This window comes from Orussus abietinus, unplaced genomic scaffold (genome assembly GCF_000612105.2).
Source record: "Orussus abietinus isolate OABI.00-Male unplaced genomic scaffold, Oabi_2.0 scaffold333, whole genome shotgun sequence".
In the NCBI taxonomy this organism is placed as follows: domain Eukaryota; kingdom Metazoa; phylum Arthropoda; class Insecta; order Hymenoptera; family Orussidae; genus Orussus; species Orussus abietinus.
In genome coordinates this window covers 1751-19062 of record NW_019394494.1, presented here as the reverse complement: position 1 = coordinate 19062, position 17312 = coordinate 1751, and the positions used below count along the sequence as shown (strand labels likewise).

General features: G+C 38.8%; 5 protein-coding genes across 12 annotated transcripts in view; 2 read left to right on the top strand and 3 right to left on the bottom strand.

Moving 5' to 3' along the window:
* LOC105698307 (formin-binding protein 1-like) overlaps positions 1-1406 on the bottom strand; it is a 46477-nt gene extending 45071 nt beyond the window's left edge. For all 3 annotated transcript variants that reach the window (XM_012422502.1, XM_012422582.1, XM_012422661.1), the window contains exon 1: positions 1186-1406. In XM_012422502.1, coding sequence (XP_012277925.1) covers positions 1186-1209 — 24 coding nt within the window. In that variant the 5' untranslated portion in view covers positions 1210-1406. The remainder of the gene's footprint in view (positions 1-1185) is intronic.
* Positions 1407-2222: 816 nt separating this feature from the next.
* Positions 2223-10085, top strand: LOC105703762 (neuropathy target esterase sws). 6 transcript variants are annotated; one of them, XM_012432431.2, is made up of 16 exons: positions 2223-2421; positions 2663-3064; positions 3154-3573; positions 3648-3970; positions 4186-4411; positions 4505-4798; positions 4861-5240; positions 5341-5509; positions 5841-6221; positions 6306-6581; positions 6688-6874; positions 8442-8558; positions 8945-9061; positions 9155-9475; positions 9552-9844; positions 9934-10085. In XM_012432431.2, exons 1-16 carry the CDS (start codon positions 2416-2418, stop codon positions 10033-10035), a joined length of 4014 nt encoding a protein of 1337 aa, XP_012287854.1. In that variant the 5' UTR covers positions 2223-2415; the 3' UTR covers positions 10036-10085. The 6 variants fall into 6 exon arrangements, 5 of the variants coding, with proteins under 5 accessions (XP_012287854.1, XP_012287831.1, XP_012287845.1 ...); XM_012432408.2 differs by having other exon boundaries at positions 4051-4411; XM_012432441.2 differs by lacking the exon at positions 2223-2421 and adding an exon at positions 2429-2577 and having other exon boundaries at positions 4051-4411.
* Positions 10086-10222: 137 nt separating this feature from the next.
* LOC105703787 (folylpolyglutamate synthase, mitochondrial-like) lies at positions 10223-12776 on the bottom strand. Its single transcript, XM_012432450.2, has 3 exons — positions 12380-12776; positions 11947-12062; positions 10223-11845 (listed from the first exon to the last, which is right to left on the bottom strand). The coding sequence occupies exons 1-3, from the start codon at positions 12449-12451 to the stop codon at positions 10378-10380; spliced, it is 1656 nt and encodes a 551-aa protein (XP_012287873.1). The 5' UTR covers positions 12452-12776; the 3' UTR covers positions 10223-10377.
* Positions 12777-13007: 231 nt separating this feature from the next.
* Positions 13008-14853, top strand: LOC105703794 (guanine nucleotide-binding protein subunit beta-like protein). Its single transcript, XM_012432465.2, has 5 exons — positions 13008-13231; positions 13365-13573; positions 13832-14038; positions 14208-14318; positions 14494-14853. Exons 1-5 carry the CDS (start codon positions 13123-13125, stop codon positions 14809-14811), a joined length of 954 nt encoding a protein of 317 aa, XP_012287888.1. The 5' UTR covers positions 13008-13122; the 3' UTR covers positions 14812-14853.
* LOC105703797 (NFU1 iron-sulfur cluster scaffold homolog, mitochondrial) lies at positions 14848-16239 on the bottom strand. Its single transcript, XM_012432478.1, has 4 exons — positions 15941-16239; positions 15438-15856; positions 15261-15364; positions 14848-15195 (listed from the first exon to the last, which is right to left on the bottom strand). Exons 1-4 carry the CDS (start codon positions 16018-16020, stop codon positions 14971-14973), a joined length of 828 nt encoding a protein of 275 aa, XP_012287901.1. The 5' UTR covers positions 16021-16239; the 3' UTR covers positions 14848-14970.
* Between the last annotated feature and the right edge of the window lie 1073 nt (positions 16240-17312).

Genomic DNA, 17312 nt, shown 5'->3' with positions numbered 1-17312 from the left:
TAAGCTGAAACTAACGAGATAAGCGACCAACCGATTTACGTAGCGATAGAAAATCGGTCAGGATAATCGGTACCCCGATAAATCCCCGAAACAAGTGAACGCTTACCTCGATGAATGAACGCGTTCACGAAGGCCGTTCATCGTATCGCGGAACGGCTCTCGTGGAGGCTCTTGAAGTCGTTAACCCCGCCCAAAAGGCATACAACCCGTACACGGTCAAAAGTGATTAACTCCACTTTAAGAGTGCTTTTTACCTTCGTTGCCAAAGCGCTTGACCGTAACATTCCACATTAATCCATTTTCCCTCCATCCCATTATCTGGAATTAATACCGATGGCCCATAGCAGCTGATATGTACATCTTTCATCGTCTCTCTCGATAGAAAGTGGAATTTCGCGAATCCCGTTTATCTTATTAGGAAATATGCGAAATAATCGAGTCAGCAAGGACCGGGAGGGCCCGAGAACAAAGATGGCGAGCCAACGGGGATGCTAAGGTCAGCGAGGTCCGCAAGGTCGGCCAGACCGGACCACGCGACGCCCTCGATCCCCGGCATCGCGGCGATCAAAGCGGTCAATTCATCGTTGCCAGACATTTCCCAGGGACGTCGCGCGGAGGAGAAGGAGCAAGGCAGAGAGCGCTTTAAACCTAGGCGACGTTGCCGCTGGCAACGTCGAAACGTCACGCGAGTCAGCCGCGAGCGTACGGGACACTCGCGTAAGAGGCCCTGGAACAATGCACACAGCGGACGCAGCCAGCTAGAGAGGGGAAAGAGAGGCGAGATCGGATGCTAGGGAGAAAACGGGTCACTCTCGCGCACCCGCCCGTAAGGGCGACAGGTACTTCGGGGAAATTGGAGCACCTCTCGCGGGTCCGAGAGCGCCGTCCGGACGGCGAGCTCGGTAAGTGGCGGCGGGCACGAGAGGACACGCGAGAGGGAACGCTGCCCGCGGCTAGCAACTGAAAAGGCAAAAGTGTCGGCGGACCAGCCCCGCGAACAGGTTTTGGGGTACCTCGCTCGAGCGCGCGAGCGCGCGCGCGCGCGGGCGGGCCCGCGGCCGAGCGGCGACGCACGGAGCCTGGCCGAATGATTTCTTTGCACCAGGGTAAAACGCTCGCGGAGAGAAGGACCTACATTGCGCGTACGTGCTCGCGGACCAGTCGCCGTCCTCTTGCCGGACTTACCCAGAGTTCGGTGCCCCAGCTCATGTTTGTGGCCGGGACGGACCAGGCGGCGGAGCTTGCGCGCGTCACTTCGCATGTAGCGCAGCTAAGACCGCGCTCGTCTTCCTCGGTGCACCGCGAATCCCTGAACGCATGAAATTCACGCGTCTAGATCGCGCCGCACGACCGCGAAATTACGCTCAACATGTCTGCCCGCGAACCACCGCTCGACCGAACCCGAAGGCCACTTACAGGAGACTGGGCTGGCCGTGCCTTGGATTTCGGGAATGGACGCGAGCGCCATCTCTCGGCGCCCTCGCGATGTGCCCGCCACGTGGCGGGACTTTCAAATTCTGATCTCGCGGAGAGGAAGGGGGAAGAAACCGACCCTAGGGTTCCTGTTTCTCACGATTAGGGGAAAGGAAGGAGATTCGTTTGGTGGAATGCTTGAGTCCTTGAATGCACGAGAATCACTCGGTTAGATGGTGAAGCGCGATCAGAATATTCGCTAAAAGTCACCAGAGAATTTATTTCCCAATCGGGAGCATTATGGGAGACTCGGGGAACATGACTCGATTTTTGAAAACGTTGTATGCGTCATCTGGTACTATCCGAGGGAAACATTGGTCTGTGGCGGCAATTTTGAATTGTTAATATTGACCGATTTAAGCACGTAATTGGGACGCTTGAAACATTGTTACTAGTTTATTATTACGCTTTGTTATTATCTACTTAGAAACAAAGGGATTTCACTTTTACCCTGGATATGATAATGAGGAAGTTAATTTATTATTTTTGTAGTTTAAATACAATTATGACAGTGGGATAGTAAATAAATAATATTAGGATGCATTGCTTTTTGTGGACTATGATTTATGTGAATTATGCGGAAGATATGCTTATATGACGGTTGGAAGTTGTAGAATATTTTCGGAATATTCCACCACGCTGTTATTCCGTTAATATAGTGACATATTACGAAACTGGAAAACCTCCGTTCCACAATCGATAAGGTGGTTTATTTTGGCTTACTGGTCGATCGTAAGCACGCTTTAAAATGGCGCTGGGTAACTCGAGTGGGAGGTCAAGGGTTGTCCGTTCTATTTTGTTGATTCTTTGATTGTGAAACAGTCACGTTTATGAATTCCTTGCGGCGGAGAACAGCCGTTTCTTTGTGCGGAACTATTTCGTTCAGTCTTCGAAGCTGCAGCGGTGGTACAAGCATCTCTTAAGGAGAGATGAACGTTCAGCATGGAGGTTGTATTTGCATATCCCTTGTGTCACTTTCGTTTTCAATACGTTCACTCGACGTTTATACGTTATCGCAGAAATTTGCATTTTACAATTTCAATTCTTTAACCGTTTCTTCATTGTCGCATCCGAATTCGAGAGAAGAATTTACTTGATATAAAGGTTGTTAAGAAGTGTCACTTTTAATTTACACTGTTACGTGCGAATTCTACTCTGTAGAATACTTAATTAGCAATAAATTTTACAGGTTGTCGAGCTATATCATAAGTTGAACGAAGGCCTAGGATCGTACGCATTTTCAAGATGGATCGGACATTTTGTCGAAGAATACCAAACGTCAAATGTATTGATCGTAGTAATTCTCAGTGTCATACTCATTGTATTGATTGCATCGGTCTTTGTTATGCGGAAATGGAAGAACAAAGAATTTCTCCCAGAAGTCAAAGAATTTGTCGGAGTTGGAAGTGGCAAACCAAGATTCAGAAAAAGGGACAAAGTTCTGTTTTATGGCAGAAAAATGCTGCGCAAAGTAAAATCAATAAGCGGGCAAGTGCACGGAACTGGTCAAGGCAAGAAACGGAGAGCAGTAATGCGGTTTGCTCGACGATTGCTGCAGCTGAGGAAAGAATCTGCTCCTCAACAACTCAAGGTATACGTTACGACATTCATCTAAGAATAATATATAAATATATTTTGATGTCTGTCCGGAATTTTATATTAACTTCGGTATGTATCTAGGTTTTAGAACCACCTGCCGAATACCTTGAAGAAGATTTAAGACCAGGAGAGAGAGTACCACCAGATGCATTATATATGCTTCAAAGTATCAGAGTGTTTGGACATTTTGAGAAACCTGTATTTCTTAAACTTTGCAAGCATACTGAAATTATCGATTTACCAGCTGGGAGCAATTTATTTAAAATTGGTGACCCAGATGAGAATTTGTTTATAGTACAGCAGGGTTTGGTAAATGTGTTCATAACAGGATCGGATGGATCTCAAATTCCCTTAAAGTTAGTTAAAACTGGAGAGTCAGTTACTAGTCTTCTTAGTTTTACCGATGTACTGACTGGTCATACGAGTATATATAAAACTGTTTCTGCAAGAGCTGTAGAAGATTCTGTTGTCGTTAAATTACCAATGCATGCCTTTCAAGAGGTTTGTATCATCTGTCATATACGTAATTTCATGGTTTGTTTTATAATAACACTAATTTATCACAATTGTATCAGGTGTTTCAAGATCATCCAGATGCATTCATTCGAGTTATCCAGGTCATTATGGTTCGCCTTCAGCGTGTAACCTTTACTGCATTACATCAATACCTTGGACTTTCTGCAGAGTTGGTTAACCAGGGAATGTCCAAAAAGAAGCACAGTCCATTCTCTGGTTCTCCAGTCAGATCAAGAACAAAAGAGAATTTTGCAGCTCAAAATTCAGACAATATGTCTACTATTTATGGAGGATTTGACCAACGTGAAGGAAGCGATATGCAACATCGAGAATCTTCGTTCGTTACTGGTTCACAACCTATACCAATTACAATCAATAGAAGGTACACAAACATAATCAATTGGTTATGTCATTAATTTCTTTGGCTCTGGCGATTATGCTGGATAAATTATGAATTTGTAGATCAAAAAATTCATTTGACTGGAAATGTCAAAACACAAGTCCACATTTGTGCCAGAATGCGCCAGATATGGTTCCTGAGTGTGATTCTCATTGGCCATATCCAACAGCAATGAACTTACAGCAATCTTTGCACAGTGAGCCACCAGATATTACATCTTCTGGAAGTACATATGTCAGGAAGCGATCCACTAATGAGGGACTTCAACAACAGCAACTTGACGAAGCTCAGTTTGTTCAGATAGCTACGGAAGCATTCGTTAGAGAGCTTGGTTTGGAAGATGAATCTGTGCTTAAGGATGGTAAAGTCCAAATTAGAGAAGTACCTGCAGGGACTTACCTTATGAAGGAAGAATCACATAAGGTTAATCTATTAAAATGAGTTTTTATTGAATACTGTATATTTCATCGTAATAAGAACTGATAATAATCAAATTTAATCATTATAATTCTACAGGATGTGGCATTAGTTTATGTTGTCTCAGGTTCTTTGACAATCAGTCAAAGAGTAGCTGAAGGACGCGATGCAGGCCAAGAAGTGCACATGTTTAGTGCGCACCAAGGAGAAATAGTTGGTGGTTTAGCGGTACTAACTGGCGAACCATCTTTTTATACAATTCGAGCAAAGAATGCTAGTCGAATAGCATTGTTGTCTAAATCTACATTTTTTGCTCTTATGAGAGAACAACCTACCATTGTTTTACACGTTGCCAATACAGTAGTTCGGAGACTGAGTCCTTTTGTTAGGCAGGTATGTTGATTATTATTAAATTTCATTTAAGGAAGACTTCAATATAGCGTTTTCTATATTAGGTGGACTTTGCCTTGGACTGGCTATTTCTTGAAAGTGGCCGAGCTGTATACCGTCAAGGAGACGAGTCTGATTCAACATTTATCGTTCTCAGTGGTCGACTAAGGTCAGTCATCACACAAACGAACGGAAAAAAAGAATTAGTTGCAGAATATGGCAAAGGAGACTTAGTAGGCATCGTGGAGATGGTTACTCAAACTCCTAGATCCACGACAGTTATGGCTGTACGAGATTCTGAATTAGCAAAGCTACCAGAGGGTCTTTTCAATGTCATCAAGCTAAGATATCCTATAGTAGTTACAAGATTAATCAACTTGCTTGGTCATCGTATTCTTGGCACGTGGCAACAAATGAATGTAAAAACTGGTGTCAATAGTCCACAGTATGTAAAATGATAGCATTCTTGGGTGACCAGAAGTCTGTTTTGCATATTACGAATATTAGTTTATTCTTTGGGTAATTGATTATCTTTTTTCTTTTAGACGAACTGCAACAACGGTCGATGCAAGGCCGGCACAAGTGAATTTTTCTACAGTAGCAATAGTCCCTGTATCGGAAGACGTTCCTTTGACAGCGTTTACATACGAACTGTATCACTCACTATGTGCAATTGGACCATGTTTACGTCTTACTTCAGATGTTATCCGAAAGGTAGATTTCAAAATATCTACAGATTTTAACTGAAATTGCCGATCAAACATTAGGAGGTTATTTTGCTCGTTTTATCATTTTCTATGTCGCGTGAGTTATTGACCGAATTGACCTTCAGCCATCTTATAGCATCATACCTTGATTAAAGTACTTTCAACACCCCACCATAAGTTATCAGGGTTTATACAAATATTGAAAAGAACGAATTTGCAGATCCATGATTGTACAATTTTTTAGAATATGTTCTTAAATGTGATCATTTATTTCGGATACATTTAATGTTCTATCCGAAGAGTTAATATACCATGTAATATATAATATTTTCATACAGACGTTAGGGACAACGATCATGGAACCTGTAAATGAATATCGATTGACATCATGGCTCGCACAACAAGAAGATCAACACAGAATTTCACTGTATCAATGCGATTCTAGTTACACAGTATGGACGCAAAGATGTGTACGACAGGCAGATTGTATTCTAATAGTAGGCCTTGGTGATCGACCGCCTACTTTAGGGCGGACAGAGCGAGAAGTAGAAAGATTAGCTATGCGAACTCAAAAAGAACTTGTATTGTTGCACAAAGAACAGAGTGGTCAACGGCCTACCAATACCGTCCAGTGGTTAAATATGAGATCTTGGATCTCTAGTCACCATCACATACAATGCCCCAAACGTATGTTCACCAGGAGATCCCAATATCGTATTGTAAGTTGCTTTAAAAATTGGAACCAATAATCTACATAAATCACTTAGAGGTATTTGACTTTTTATTTTTTTTTTTCGTTACAGAATGAATTATATTCCAAAGTGCTCATGTCGGAACCCAATGTACACAGTGACTTTAGCCGGCTAGCTCGTTGGCTCACCGGTACTTCTGTAGGTTTAGTTCTCGGTGGAGGTGGAGCCAGAGGAGCGGCGCATATAGGGATGTTAAAAGCAATTCTTGAAGCTGGAATTCCTATCGACATGGTTGGAGGCGTTAGTATAGGGGCATTTATGGGAGCTTTGTGGTGTATGGAGAAAAACATCACGACGACTACTCAGAAGGCCCGAGAATGGTCAAAGGTAAAGCGTAACCTCAAAACGTAATGCTATATTCATGACTTCTCGGTAAAATGTTACGTTAAAACGTAATAGTGAAAAAGAAAATAAATTATTCTAACTGTTTTAGAAAATGACGCAGTGGTGGAGACAGATCCTAGATCTAACATATCCAATGACTTCTATGTTCTCTGGTAAAGATTTCAATAAGACTATTCAAGCTACATTTGGAGATACGTACATCGAGGATCTTTGGCTTCCATTTTTTACAATTACGACAGATATTACTGCCTCTTCCATGCGAACGCACACACACGGTCTGTATATTCAAGATTTTATTCACTTAATGTAGTTATAATATTAACATTTGGCAATCACCTTTAATGATTCTAAGTAACATTTTCATTGAATGCTGTTCTTAAATGATATCAAAGTGACTTAACACCACTAACCCATGCAAGTACACATATTTTATCAGGTATACGTGAGACATAAACAGTAATTGACTAATATACACTTTTGTTTGTGGCTTTATTTTTGGAGTATATTTTTTGTAATATAAATTATAACTAGTAGATATACGCTTGAAATAATATTAGATTTCTATTGATTTTCTACAAATAATTTTAAAAAGGTTTCACATTTATTTATGAATTTTAGTCGCACAGTCAATTAAAAATGTTAATTAAAGAAGCTGTGGATTCTAAAAAGAGCAAAGAAATTTAAAAATATTTAACAAAGCGTCCCTACACTGAAGATGACATTCACACATTTTCTTTTACATAACATTTAGTACATTAATATAATAATATTTGGTACGTGATCTTTTGCAAATATTAATAAACCACATTCACCGAAGCATGTACGAGCAGTGCTTATATTTAACACAAAGATATAAATTTCTTTAGTCATACAATTATATTATCTAACACCTGAAAAGCTTTTATCATTTTGATTATCGAATTCCAAGTCGCTGCATGCTTTGTTTATATAAAATTCTTAGTTAGTTACTCATCTCTTTTAAAATATATTAGTTTTGCACCGCACAGTAGACAACCGGTAATTTTTATGTGTTCGATCAACGGGGTTGAGCTTTGCGTAAAACCGTTATTGACGTACTCACCGTTGTGTATCAGCTGAAGATTTACAAAGCAATAAATATTATTTATTGGATATATAGACATTTTAAACAGTGTCGTGGCATTAATTTAAAATCTTGAAAATACCTTACGTGGATGCATCGTATTACTGTAAGTTTGGGAAATACCAAATGATAATGTGAATCAAGAATGAATTTTCAAAAATTACGTGGATTGATTTATTTCGAATTGGAAGGAATTGAAAATAACTAAAAACTATATTAACACAGGATAAACCATGCTGCCATTTACCCTTATACATGACATTCATGAATGGGGCAGTTGTAACTTCCCGCATGAAATTATGATTGGAAATATGATTCTTCAATTACCAGTAATTAACAAGCAGGAAGTTACATGGTTCCAACTCAAAAGCCAATATCAACATAATGAAGTATCATTTGTATTGGGCTAAATAGCAATATTATTTGACTTCTTCAATTGAATCGGTTACCTTCAATTCTTCTCCTTTGGGAAATAACTCAGACTATGTGATATTTGATAGTACATTTGCGATTCAAATGTCCACAAGGAATCCATAAGGAAGAACAATGACGGAAGTGTGATACATGACACTTGTAACTTGAATGTATTATTCGTGATTAAGTGATAAAGTATACTTTAAAGTGAGTTATAATCCTCGAGAAGTGTAGATAAAGTTTTATATTTTGTTCTGTGATCTTATAATCATGAATGATCAATGTGTAGACAAAGAAATGCCTAAATTCTGGTTCGTCATATTTAGGATCACTGTGGCGGTACATTCGGGGTTCGATGTCATTGTCTGGGTATATGCCTCCCATGTGCGACCCAATCGATGGCCATCTTCTTCTCGACGGCGGGTACGTCAATAACCTTCCAGGTAATTTGCATAATTTAGGTGATGTCCAAGAAAATGTAGGGGGTTGGGAAAGGTATACCCTAGAATAATCCCCGCGAGTTAACGTCATCATTACCTATGAATGAAAATCAATCCTAAGTCGGTCAGTTCGTGTCCTAAAACGAACGATTCTCTTTAAAAAAAGAAAAAAAAAGAAAGAACTCTAATCCAATAATTTCAGTACCATTTTAGTACTAGCGATCAGTTCCGAATATTTTGAAAAGGTCAAATTACAATTCGGTACTTAAGAAAGACTGAAATTACCTTGGATAAAAATGAGTTCTTCCACCCTTAAAGCGTTCAAGCTCACTCCCGTTGCTGAAAGATGCATCGTTGAGATGTTGAACGGTTCAGTTTACTCGACTCAGGCTTGCTATGGAGATATCTTCGATCCAGTATGACGATAGCGGGCGTTTTCCCTCCCGTTTGCGATCCTCTCGATGGACATCTTTTGGTCGACGGGTGTTACGTAAATAATGTCCCAGGTATACCGGACTTGACGGCAGTCAAATTATCCCTTGTAACACAATCCTCTTTGGATCTAATTCCTGCATATACATTAACGCGTTTTGTTCAAGCTGACGAGATGTTGAGACAAGGAGCTTACCATATATTGGCCATCGACGTAGGATCCCAGGATGACACCGACCTGACGAATTACGGGGATTCACTTTCCGGCTGGTGGTTACTTTGGAAACGTTGGAATCCTTTTGCAACTCCCGTCAAAGTCCCCAACCTGCCGGATATACAATCCCGACTTGCGTATGTCAGTTGTGTACGTCAACTGGAAGAAGTTAAGACCTCGGATTATTGCGAGTACATAAGACCACCGATTGACAAGTATAAAACCTTACAATTTGCCAACTTCGATGAGATCAAGGATGTCGGATATCAACATGGTAGGAGTACAACTGGTTCTTTCAGAGGAGATCTCATGGTCGTCGCAAAATAATGTAAATCCCAATGGTGTTTCAGGGAAAACATATTTCGAAGGTCAATCGAAAGCGGGGGTTTTACCGAGGTTCATTGCAGACCGGGAAAACGCAAGAGCTATGCGTGCCAAAAGTCAGGCAGAGAATCAACAGCCGATATCTTCGTATACGTTTACTGATTTGGCACAAATGGTTTGTAAAGTTTCGCGAGGCAATCGTTATGTTGATGAAATAGACACTGATTCCGACGAACTAGAAGAATATGAAGCTGATTTAGAGGAAGACGCACAAGAAGTAGGCTATGCTTCGGAACCTACAGCTGGTATTATGGATCAAGTGAGATACATTTGCATATAAAATACTTGCTTGATGTGTACATTGGATAAAGGAAAACGCTTTAATACATTTTATGATACACTTTTTAGAGCCCTGAAGACAATCGATTACGAAGACGAGCTGGTGTCTCCTTGAGTTTATCTGACACAGAAGCAGAATCGGAACTAGAGTTCCATCCAAAGATATTTTGATTTTATTGATCTTAGGTAAAAAAAATAAAAAATGCATTTGCTGTCTTAAAGATGTACATTATTAAAAATTTGTTACAAATATTAAAAATCATATAATACAAAATCTTAAAATTACTTTACAACAATTGTTCTGCGGAAGTACAAATTCGTTGTCAGGAATTTAATATTCACGGTATAGGCGGTCACTTGTTCTATAAATTAATTGCATTGCTGAATGTTATGTCGTATTTAATGATAAAAATCATCATTATTATCTGATTATAATATTAATAAAGACAATACGTCTAATTTTTATACAAATAATATGTAGCTTCATTATGTTAACTTTTATCGTCATGATTCTCAGAAGTTTGTTGTCATGGTTAAATTAGGATCTAAACAGGCTAATGTCGCACCAATCAAGTGTAAAGAACCAGTTACAAGGACTTGAGTTTTATATTCGGGGGTGAAATTGTGTTCCAGTCGGCTTTCTTCCTTTGCATGATTTAATGCTTCACTTACGTTATTCATAACTATTGAATTCGGTCCCCAAATTTCACAGTACTTATGACATTTAATTATTTGCTGTTCTACTGGCACTGAATAATTTTCTTGATCTATAGTAGAATTCGAACCTGCAATGTTTGGTACAAAGTATGTCCTGTCAAAATTCAAAGTTTTTAGTGATCTCAATAAACAAACAGCATCACGATCTCCAGTAAGATTGAATATTAAAAAACGTTTACCATACGTGTGGCAAGTAGCATTTTTAAACCACAAACAACATATCGCAATACTTTCGATTGTATGAGCACCATCTAAATAAAATGTCATACAGCTACCATATAAAATTTGAGTTCGACCAGGCCATTTACAATTGGATAATGCTTCAGCAGTTTTTTCTAAAGATAATGTACATGGTTTTTTAAATATATCACGTATTGTGTGATAAGTCAGATTCTCGACGTTTTGTATTGTTTTAATTGAGTGTTCTGCGAAGTTATGATAAGTTGGATCTATTTTTATAACTTGATTTGCATTAAGTTCATAAAAGGTATCTGTATTACTTCGTGACGTATTCCTTACTTCTAAATGTACATTGCTATTTAATAGACTTTTGTTTTTATTAATATGTCGAATCCATGTTTGAGCCATTTCAATAGCCAGTGCCGCGTTATATTTTTGAACATCACATGAAATTCCTAAATTAGGAAGTTCATTTTTCCATGGGTAATTTTCAAGACTTCGTACAACATTCAATTTGCAATTTCTCTCAATTGCCCTGTTCACTAAAATTTTCATTGCATTTTCTGGCTGAGGGACCGTAAACGCTTGCGTGTTTGGCTTAAAAATGCCTGATTTTTCATAGGCTATTGATTCTAACGTATCACCTAACATTTTTGTGTGATCCAAGCCTAAACTGGTAATACCTACACATACCGGATTTCTGACAACATTTGTACAATCATACTCTCCACCTATGCCAACTTCTATAATAGCAACGTCAACATTTGTTTCTACAAATACATGAAACATTAAAACTGTAAGGAACTTGAAGTACGGTGGCATATCTTCTTCATTGTCCTTTTTGCTGTACAGCTCATTGTATACTTTCCAAAAGAACTTTGTAAACAGAAATTCATTTAATGGCTCTCCATTAATTCGTATCCTTTCTCTAACACTGATTAAATGGGGAGAACTATAAAAGCCTGTATTAAAACCATGTCGTCGCAAAATAGCTTCCGTAAATGCACATGTTGATCCTTTTCCTTTAGTACCTGCCACATGTATCACAGATAAAGAATCTAATTCTTTAGGAGTTATCCCAGACCTATAACAGACATAACAAGTTGTTATAACTTACATACACTAGGCCCTCTACTAAATTATACGTTCGAGACAGAATTGTATATACTATGCTTGTTCCATTACCGGAGTAATAATTTGTCCATGTCTTGCAGTTTGGTAAGTGGCGATACCTGAGCTTTATTAAATTTCTGAATGTAGGATGCATTACTTTGGAGGCTATTCAAAACCTGTACAGTTTCCTAAAAATAATATATAACATCATAGATCAGTATTATATACGTATAAAATATAATTTGATATTTTTATTTCATAAATATTATAATATTTTATAATTTGCAAAAGAAATAGCAGAAATGAGTGACTAAACTCTTAATGTCTTTAATTCTAAAACAATGTACTAATGTTAACGATTTTAATGATGTAGCTTATGTTTCAGAGAAAAACTAAGCGACGTTAAAATTCTTTTACAAAAATAAAATAATTTAAAATAATGACATTCTATAGTGAAGTATTAAAAATATGAGCAGATGATTTATCTGCTGATTTCTATACGTACCTTATAGCTTGGTGTTGTATAAAAAGCATGTTGACTCCCTACGCTGGTCATCATCTTCATAAGACTAAGCATCTGAAAGCATAACGTGGCGATAAACGTCAGAGCCGAGATTTTTCCCTATTTATTTACGTGATACACTGATGTCAAAGGCCAACAGCAAAGAATTCATTGGTCGTAGTCACTGATAAACATTAAAGCATGAGTTAAAATAGGTTATGTTACATATCTGCAGTTTTAACTGGTTATATTTTATAGTAGTGGGAATCTGATAAATTAATTAAATGGTAGAATGAATACGTTCTTGAATGAATTATCATAAGTTAACGAATAACTGACTGTAAAACAATGAATTTAATGATTTTACTATGAAGAAATCTATCTAGTTTTTACTGTATAGAAATACACTTCTAGTTACGTTTGCATTCATCGGTTAATTCATCTGATGACAGAAGATTTAAAACTGAAAATGAACATTTCTAATATCCCGCCGTATCCGCCATATTAGATTTTAGTTCGGACATTTTCACTATGGCGGCGATAACGTTAATTTCTACTCCGCTTTTTGATGATTTCTCCTATCCTCTGAATCGCGACGGTGGCAACACTGATTGGCGCCCCCTCCAAGCTGCGGTTGCCGGAACGATTTCCTTTTCCCGTCTTTCTGGCTGCTCGTGGTCCAGTGCAGGGTGTTCGGAATAATCCGAGCACATCCTATAATCGCATAATAGTAATTCATCGTCAGGATGTCGGAAACGTTGCAGCTTAGAGGTACCCTTCGTGGGCATAATGGCTGGGTCACCCAAATTGCTACAAATCCGAAATATCCAGATATGCTGTTGTCCTCCTCACGTGGTGAGTTTAATTTTTTTCATAAAGTAAAAGATATCTTCTCTTGATTAATGGTAATCAATTTGTTTAGAATAATATCATACTCCTTAATTTACGAAGTAAATTATTATTTCTAAAAGTATCCGAATGATTTTAGATAAGACATTAATTATGTGGAAATTGACCCGCGATGAGGCTAACTATGGTATTCCTCAGAAGCGTCTGTATGGTCATTCCCATTTTATTAGTGATGTCGTACTATCATCTGATGGCAATTATGCTCTGTCCGGTTCTTGGGACAAAACTCTCCGACTTTGGGATCTGGCAGCTGGTCGTACAACTAGGAGATTTGAAGACCATACCAAGGTGTGATATAGTGCTTCCGTCGCACCGTTGCGGCATGTTAAATATTATGCAGGTTTTTTATTGTATATTGGGAAAAAGACTCTAAATTCTGAAACATACTGAAGCTTTTTTTTACATATTTTTTTTTACTTGGTACATAGAAGACTTGTTAAGGCAAAAACTGAATTGCGGTAAGTATTGAGATGTCTTTGAGCCATGTGGTTCGTTTACATTTTGGTAATACTAGATTAAAAGAGCGAGAGTGCTTTTTGATTTCAGGATGTGCTAAGCGTGGCCTTTTCAGTAGATAATCGTCAAATTGTATCTGGATCTCGAGACAAGACAATCAAATTATGGAATACATTGGCAGAGTGCAAGTATACGATCCAGGATGACGGTCATACCGATTGGGTTAGCTGTGTGCGTTTCTCTCCTAATCATTCCAATCCCATTATTGTCTCAGCAGGTTGGGATCGTGTCGTAAAGGTAAGAATATTACTATAAATAATAATCAATGGAACAAACAGAAGTTTATGATGAAATTTTCTAACATGATCTTTGTGAGTGTTTGCGGATATGGGACTGATTTTTATTACATATTTAATGAGGTATTCCGTATTTAGTTTAAAAAATACAGTAATCATGGTTTTTCTAGGTTTGGAATCTCACTAATTGCCGACTGAAAATTAACCACAATGGACATTCTGGTTATTTGAATACAGTCACTGTCTCTCCTGATGGCTCTTTATGTGCATCTGGTGGCAAGGTAAATAAAATTTTTATTATTTTACAAATTTACGAATGCTAGTAAATGTGATGAAAATGATTTTCAAATACATGATTTCTATGAGTATTTTGCGGATATGGGACTGATTTGATTTAATAAAATATAAACATTTGTTAATTTGCCGCAGAAAATAAAGGTGTGGATTTCTTTGCAGGATTGTAAAGCGATGCTGTGGGATTTGAATGACGGAAAGCATTTACATACTTTAGATCACAATGATATTATCACTGCATTGTGCTTCAGCCCTAATCGTTATTGGTTATGTGCTGCTTATGGACCTTGGATAAAAATCTGGGATCTTGAAAGTAAAGAGATGGTCGAAGAACTGAAACCAGAAGTTGTTTCTGCTGCAAGCAAAGCTGAGCCTCCTCAGTGTTTGTCCCTAGCATGGTCAACTGATGGACAGACCCTCTTTGCAGGATATTCTGACAACAATATCCGTGTTTGGCAAGTCTCAATACCTGGCCGTTAAGTATTTTGTACCATGATAAATAAAGGTACAGAAAAATGAATATACAGGGCAGATTTTATTTATGTATACCTTGATCAAACAATAGGTAATTAACTTTTTAATATAGATTAAAGTACCATATGATCGTATGTTATATACATTTATGATAACTCAATGAGATTACTTTTGTTCATTACTTTCTATATTAGTGACTTTTTTTTCTAATTTTTCAAATTCTTTCTTGGTTACATGATCAACTTCATCCTCTACTTGTTCCACTCCTAAAACTTCGGGTATATAAAATTGCATCATATTCTGAACGCCATTTTTCAATGTCACAATAGAACTGGGACAATTTGTACAAGATCCCTGCATTTTAAGTTTCACAATACCATTTTCAAAACCCTGAAAACAAAAGAAATGTAAGGTCTGTTTCAAAAAGTAATATTAAAAATCATTAAAGTATTTACCATAAATAAGATATCACCACCATCTTCTTGTACCGTGGGACGTATTCGAGTATCTAATAGCTCTTTTATCATTTGCACCGTTTCGTCATCCTCTTCAGTTATTTCTATATTATATATAAGTTCAATAAAATACATACTGAATTAAAAAGAATAACGATAGGTAACAATGATTCTTACGTGTATCTGAGGGTTGCTGCGATTCTGTGAGTATTGGTAATCCACTTGCAAAAAAGTCCATGATAGTAGCAAATACTTCTGGTTTTAAAACTCTCCAATCTACCTCCTCGTCCATTTTAGTTACGGTAATAAAATCAGGACCAAAAAACACTGCTTTAACACCTTCAATGCGGAATAACATTTTTGCCAATGGGGAACAATAAGCCTCAGTTCCATTAGGGAAATCTTTTGTTTGTCCAGGTTCTAAAACTGAGACACCTGGCAGAAATTTTAAACTGTTTGGATTTGGTGTGTCTTGAGTTTGTATGAACATATTGCGAGTCTGATGCCTATATACAAGCTGTGTTTTGTAAGGCTGTAAAAGACCCGTAGAGGTTGACTGATGTTTAAAGCAAAAATTTCTTGCATTTTTTATGACCCTGTATACAACAATAAAAATGCACAAGATGGTAAGTAAAACAAATAATTATAATACATTTCTAGGTTCTCTATTTCTTATTTACCTTAAACATTGACATTTGAGCAGTGGTCTGATCATTGCAGTTCTCGAAACTAGTAAAGACTTTGTTATTATTTTATCCATCGAGTTTTGTTTTGTATACTTTTGTCATTACTGAACAACGCAGTTTGCTCGTGACGTTAAGTTTGGTTAAGTTAATCTATCTATCCCAATGACTTTCTCGTCAGCTGTAGCTGTTCAAAAATTGCTTGTGAGCAGAGAGTGAGCAAAGAATACAACTACCAACGTAACCTCTCTATTCTGCCTTATCAACACATACCAACATAACCTCTCTGTTCTGCCTATGAGTATAAACAGAGATGAGCAGGTCTGGATGAGCTGCTCATCTCTGGTATAAAAAGCTCTTCGTCGCATAAAACAACCAGATATAGAGATGAGTTGGGAGATTGCTTACGGACAGGATCGTGCGATCGCATCCTGTGCTGCCCTCTGGTTTCATACGTTAGCTTTCACCGTTTTTTGCCCCCATGGGCGGCGCAACGAATTTCTGATAGGAGATACATCTACCAGTCGCCATTAGCGGCTCACGTACTCGCGATGGTAATACCATGCGGCAGTTGATCGTGGTGGCTTACCTACGCTTACCGATACTGCTCGCTTTTGATGGTAAGGGAAGAACACTCGTCACGCTCCATTTAACTTTATCTACTTATCTAATACTATTAAGTACATTGTTGCCTCGAAGTCGACGCGATGCGGAGCTTTGGGGCACGCGTCGGTGTCGCGTACGGAACTCTCGTGCAGCGAATCTGTGTGAGTGCGATAGCTCCTAGAAATCTTCGCGCGTTCCAACCAGCCAAGCGCCAAGTTACGGGACGAAACGTTGAGTATGTGTGCATTCGGCGCTACACTCGACAAGTATGCGTGAAAGTCGAATACTGCGAAAATCCTACCGAGGCTTACCTAACCCCGGATATAAGCCGTCATTTCGCGTATGATTTTTTTACATTTACCTACTAGCGATATCGACCGTTATCGAGCGCTTTTCGAGCGTTTTCGAGCGTTTTCGAGCGTTTTCGAGCGTTTTCGAGCGTTTTCGAGAGATTCTCGATCATTTTCAGAGCGGTTTCGAGCGTTTTCGCGCGTTTTTCAAGTGTCTTCGAGCCTTATCGAAGGCCGTACAGTGCTGTTGCGTGTTGTTAAGTGCAGTAGACTGCCGGAGAGTGTCGGAGAGGTAACGAAGAGTGCTGGAGAGCGCCGGAGAGTGCCGGAGAGTTGCCGCAGAGTTGCCGCAGAGTGCCGGAGAGTGCTGGAGAGTGCCGCAGAGTGCCGGAGAGTGCCGCAGAGTTGCCGCAGAGTGCCGGAGAGTGCCGGAGAGTGCCGAAGAGTTGCCAGAGAGTCCCGCACAGTGCCGC

Bases quoted from the DNA above. Each gene is read 5' to 3' on its own strand.
- LOC105703787 (XM_012432450.2), bottom strand. From the start codon at position 12,451: ATGCTTAGTCTTATGAAGATGATGACCAGCGTAGGGAGTCAACATGCT. The intron at 12,063-12,379 runs GTACGTATAGAA...TATTATTTTTAG, and splicing joins ATACAACACCAAGCTATAAG to GAAACTGTACAGGTTTTGAA. The intron at 11,846-11,946 runs GTAATGGAACAA...TGTCTGTTATAG, and splicing joins ATGGACAAATTATTACTCCG to GTCTGGGATAACTCCTAAAG.
- LOC105703797 (XM_012432478.1), bottom strand. From the start codon at position 16,020: ATGGATAAAATAATAACAAAGTCTTTACTAGTTTCGAGAACTGCAATG. The intron at 15,857-15,940 runs GTAAATAAGAAA...TGTTGTATACAG, and splicing joins CTCAAATGTCAATGTTTAAG to GGTCATAAAAAATGCAAGAA. The intron at 15,365-15,437 runs GTAAGAATCATT...TATATAATATAG, and splicing joins GCAGCAACCCTCAGATACAC to AAATAACTGAAGAGGATGAC.
- LOC105703794 (XM_012432465.2), top strand. From the start codon at position 13,123: ATGTCGGAAACGTTGCAGCTTAGAGGTACCCTTCGTGGGCATAATGGC. The intron at 14,039-14,207 runs GTAAGAATATTA...TGGTTTTTCTAG, and splicing joins GTTGGGATCGTGTCGTAAAG to GTTTGGAATCTCACTAATTG. The intron at 14,319-14,493 runs GTAAATAAAATT...ATTTCTTTGCAG, and splicing joins TATGTGCATCTGGTGGCAAG to GATTGTAAAGCGATGCTGTG.
- LOC105703762 (XM_012432408.2), top strand. The intron at 5,241-5,340 runs GTATGTAAAATG...TTTTTCTTTTAG, and splicing joins ACTGGTGTCAATAGTCCACA to ACGAACTGCAACAACGGTCG. The intron at 5,510-5,840 runs GTAGATTTCAAA...ATTTTCATACAG, and splicing joins CTTCAGATGTTATCCGAAAG to ACGTTAGGGACAACGATCAT.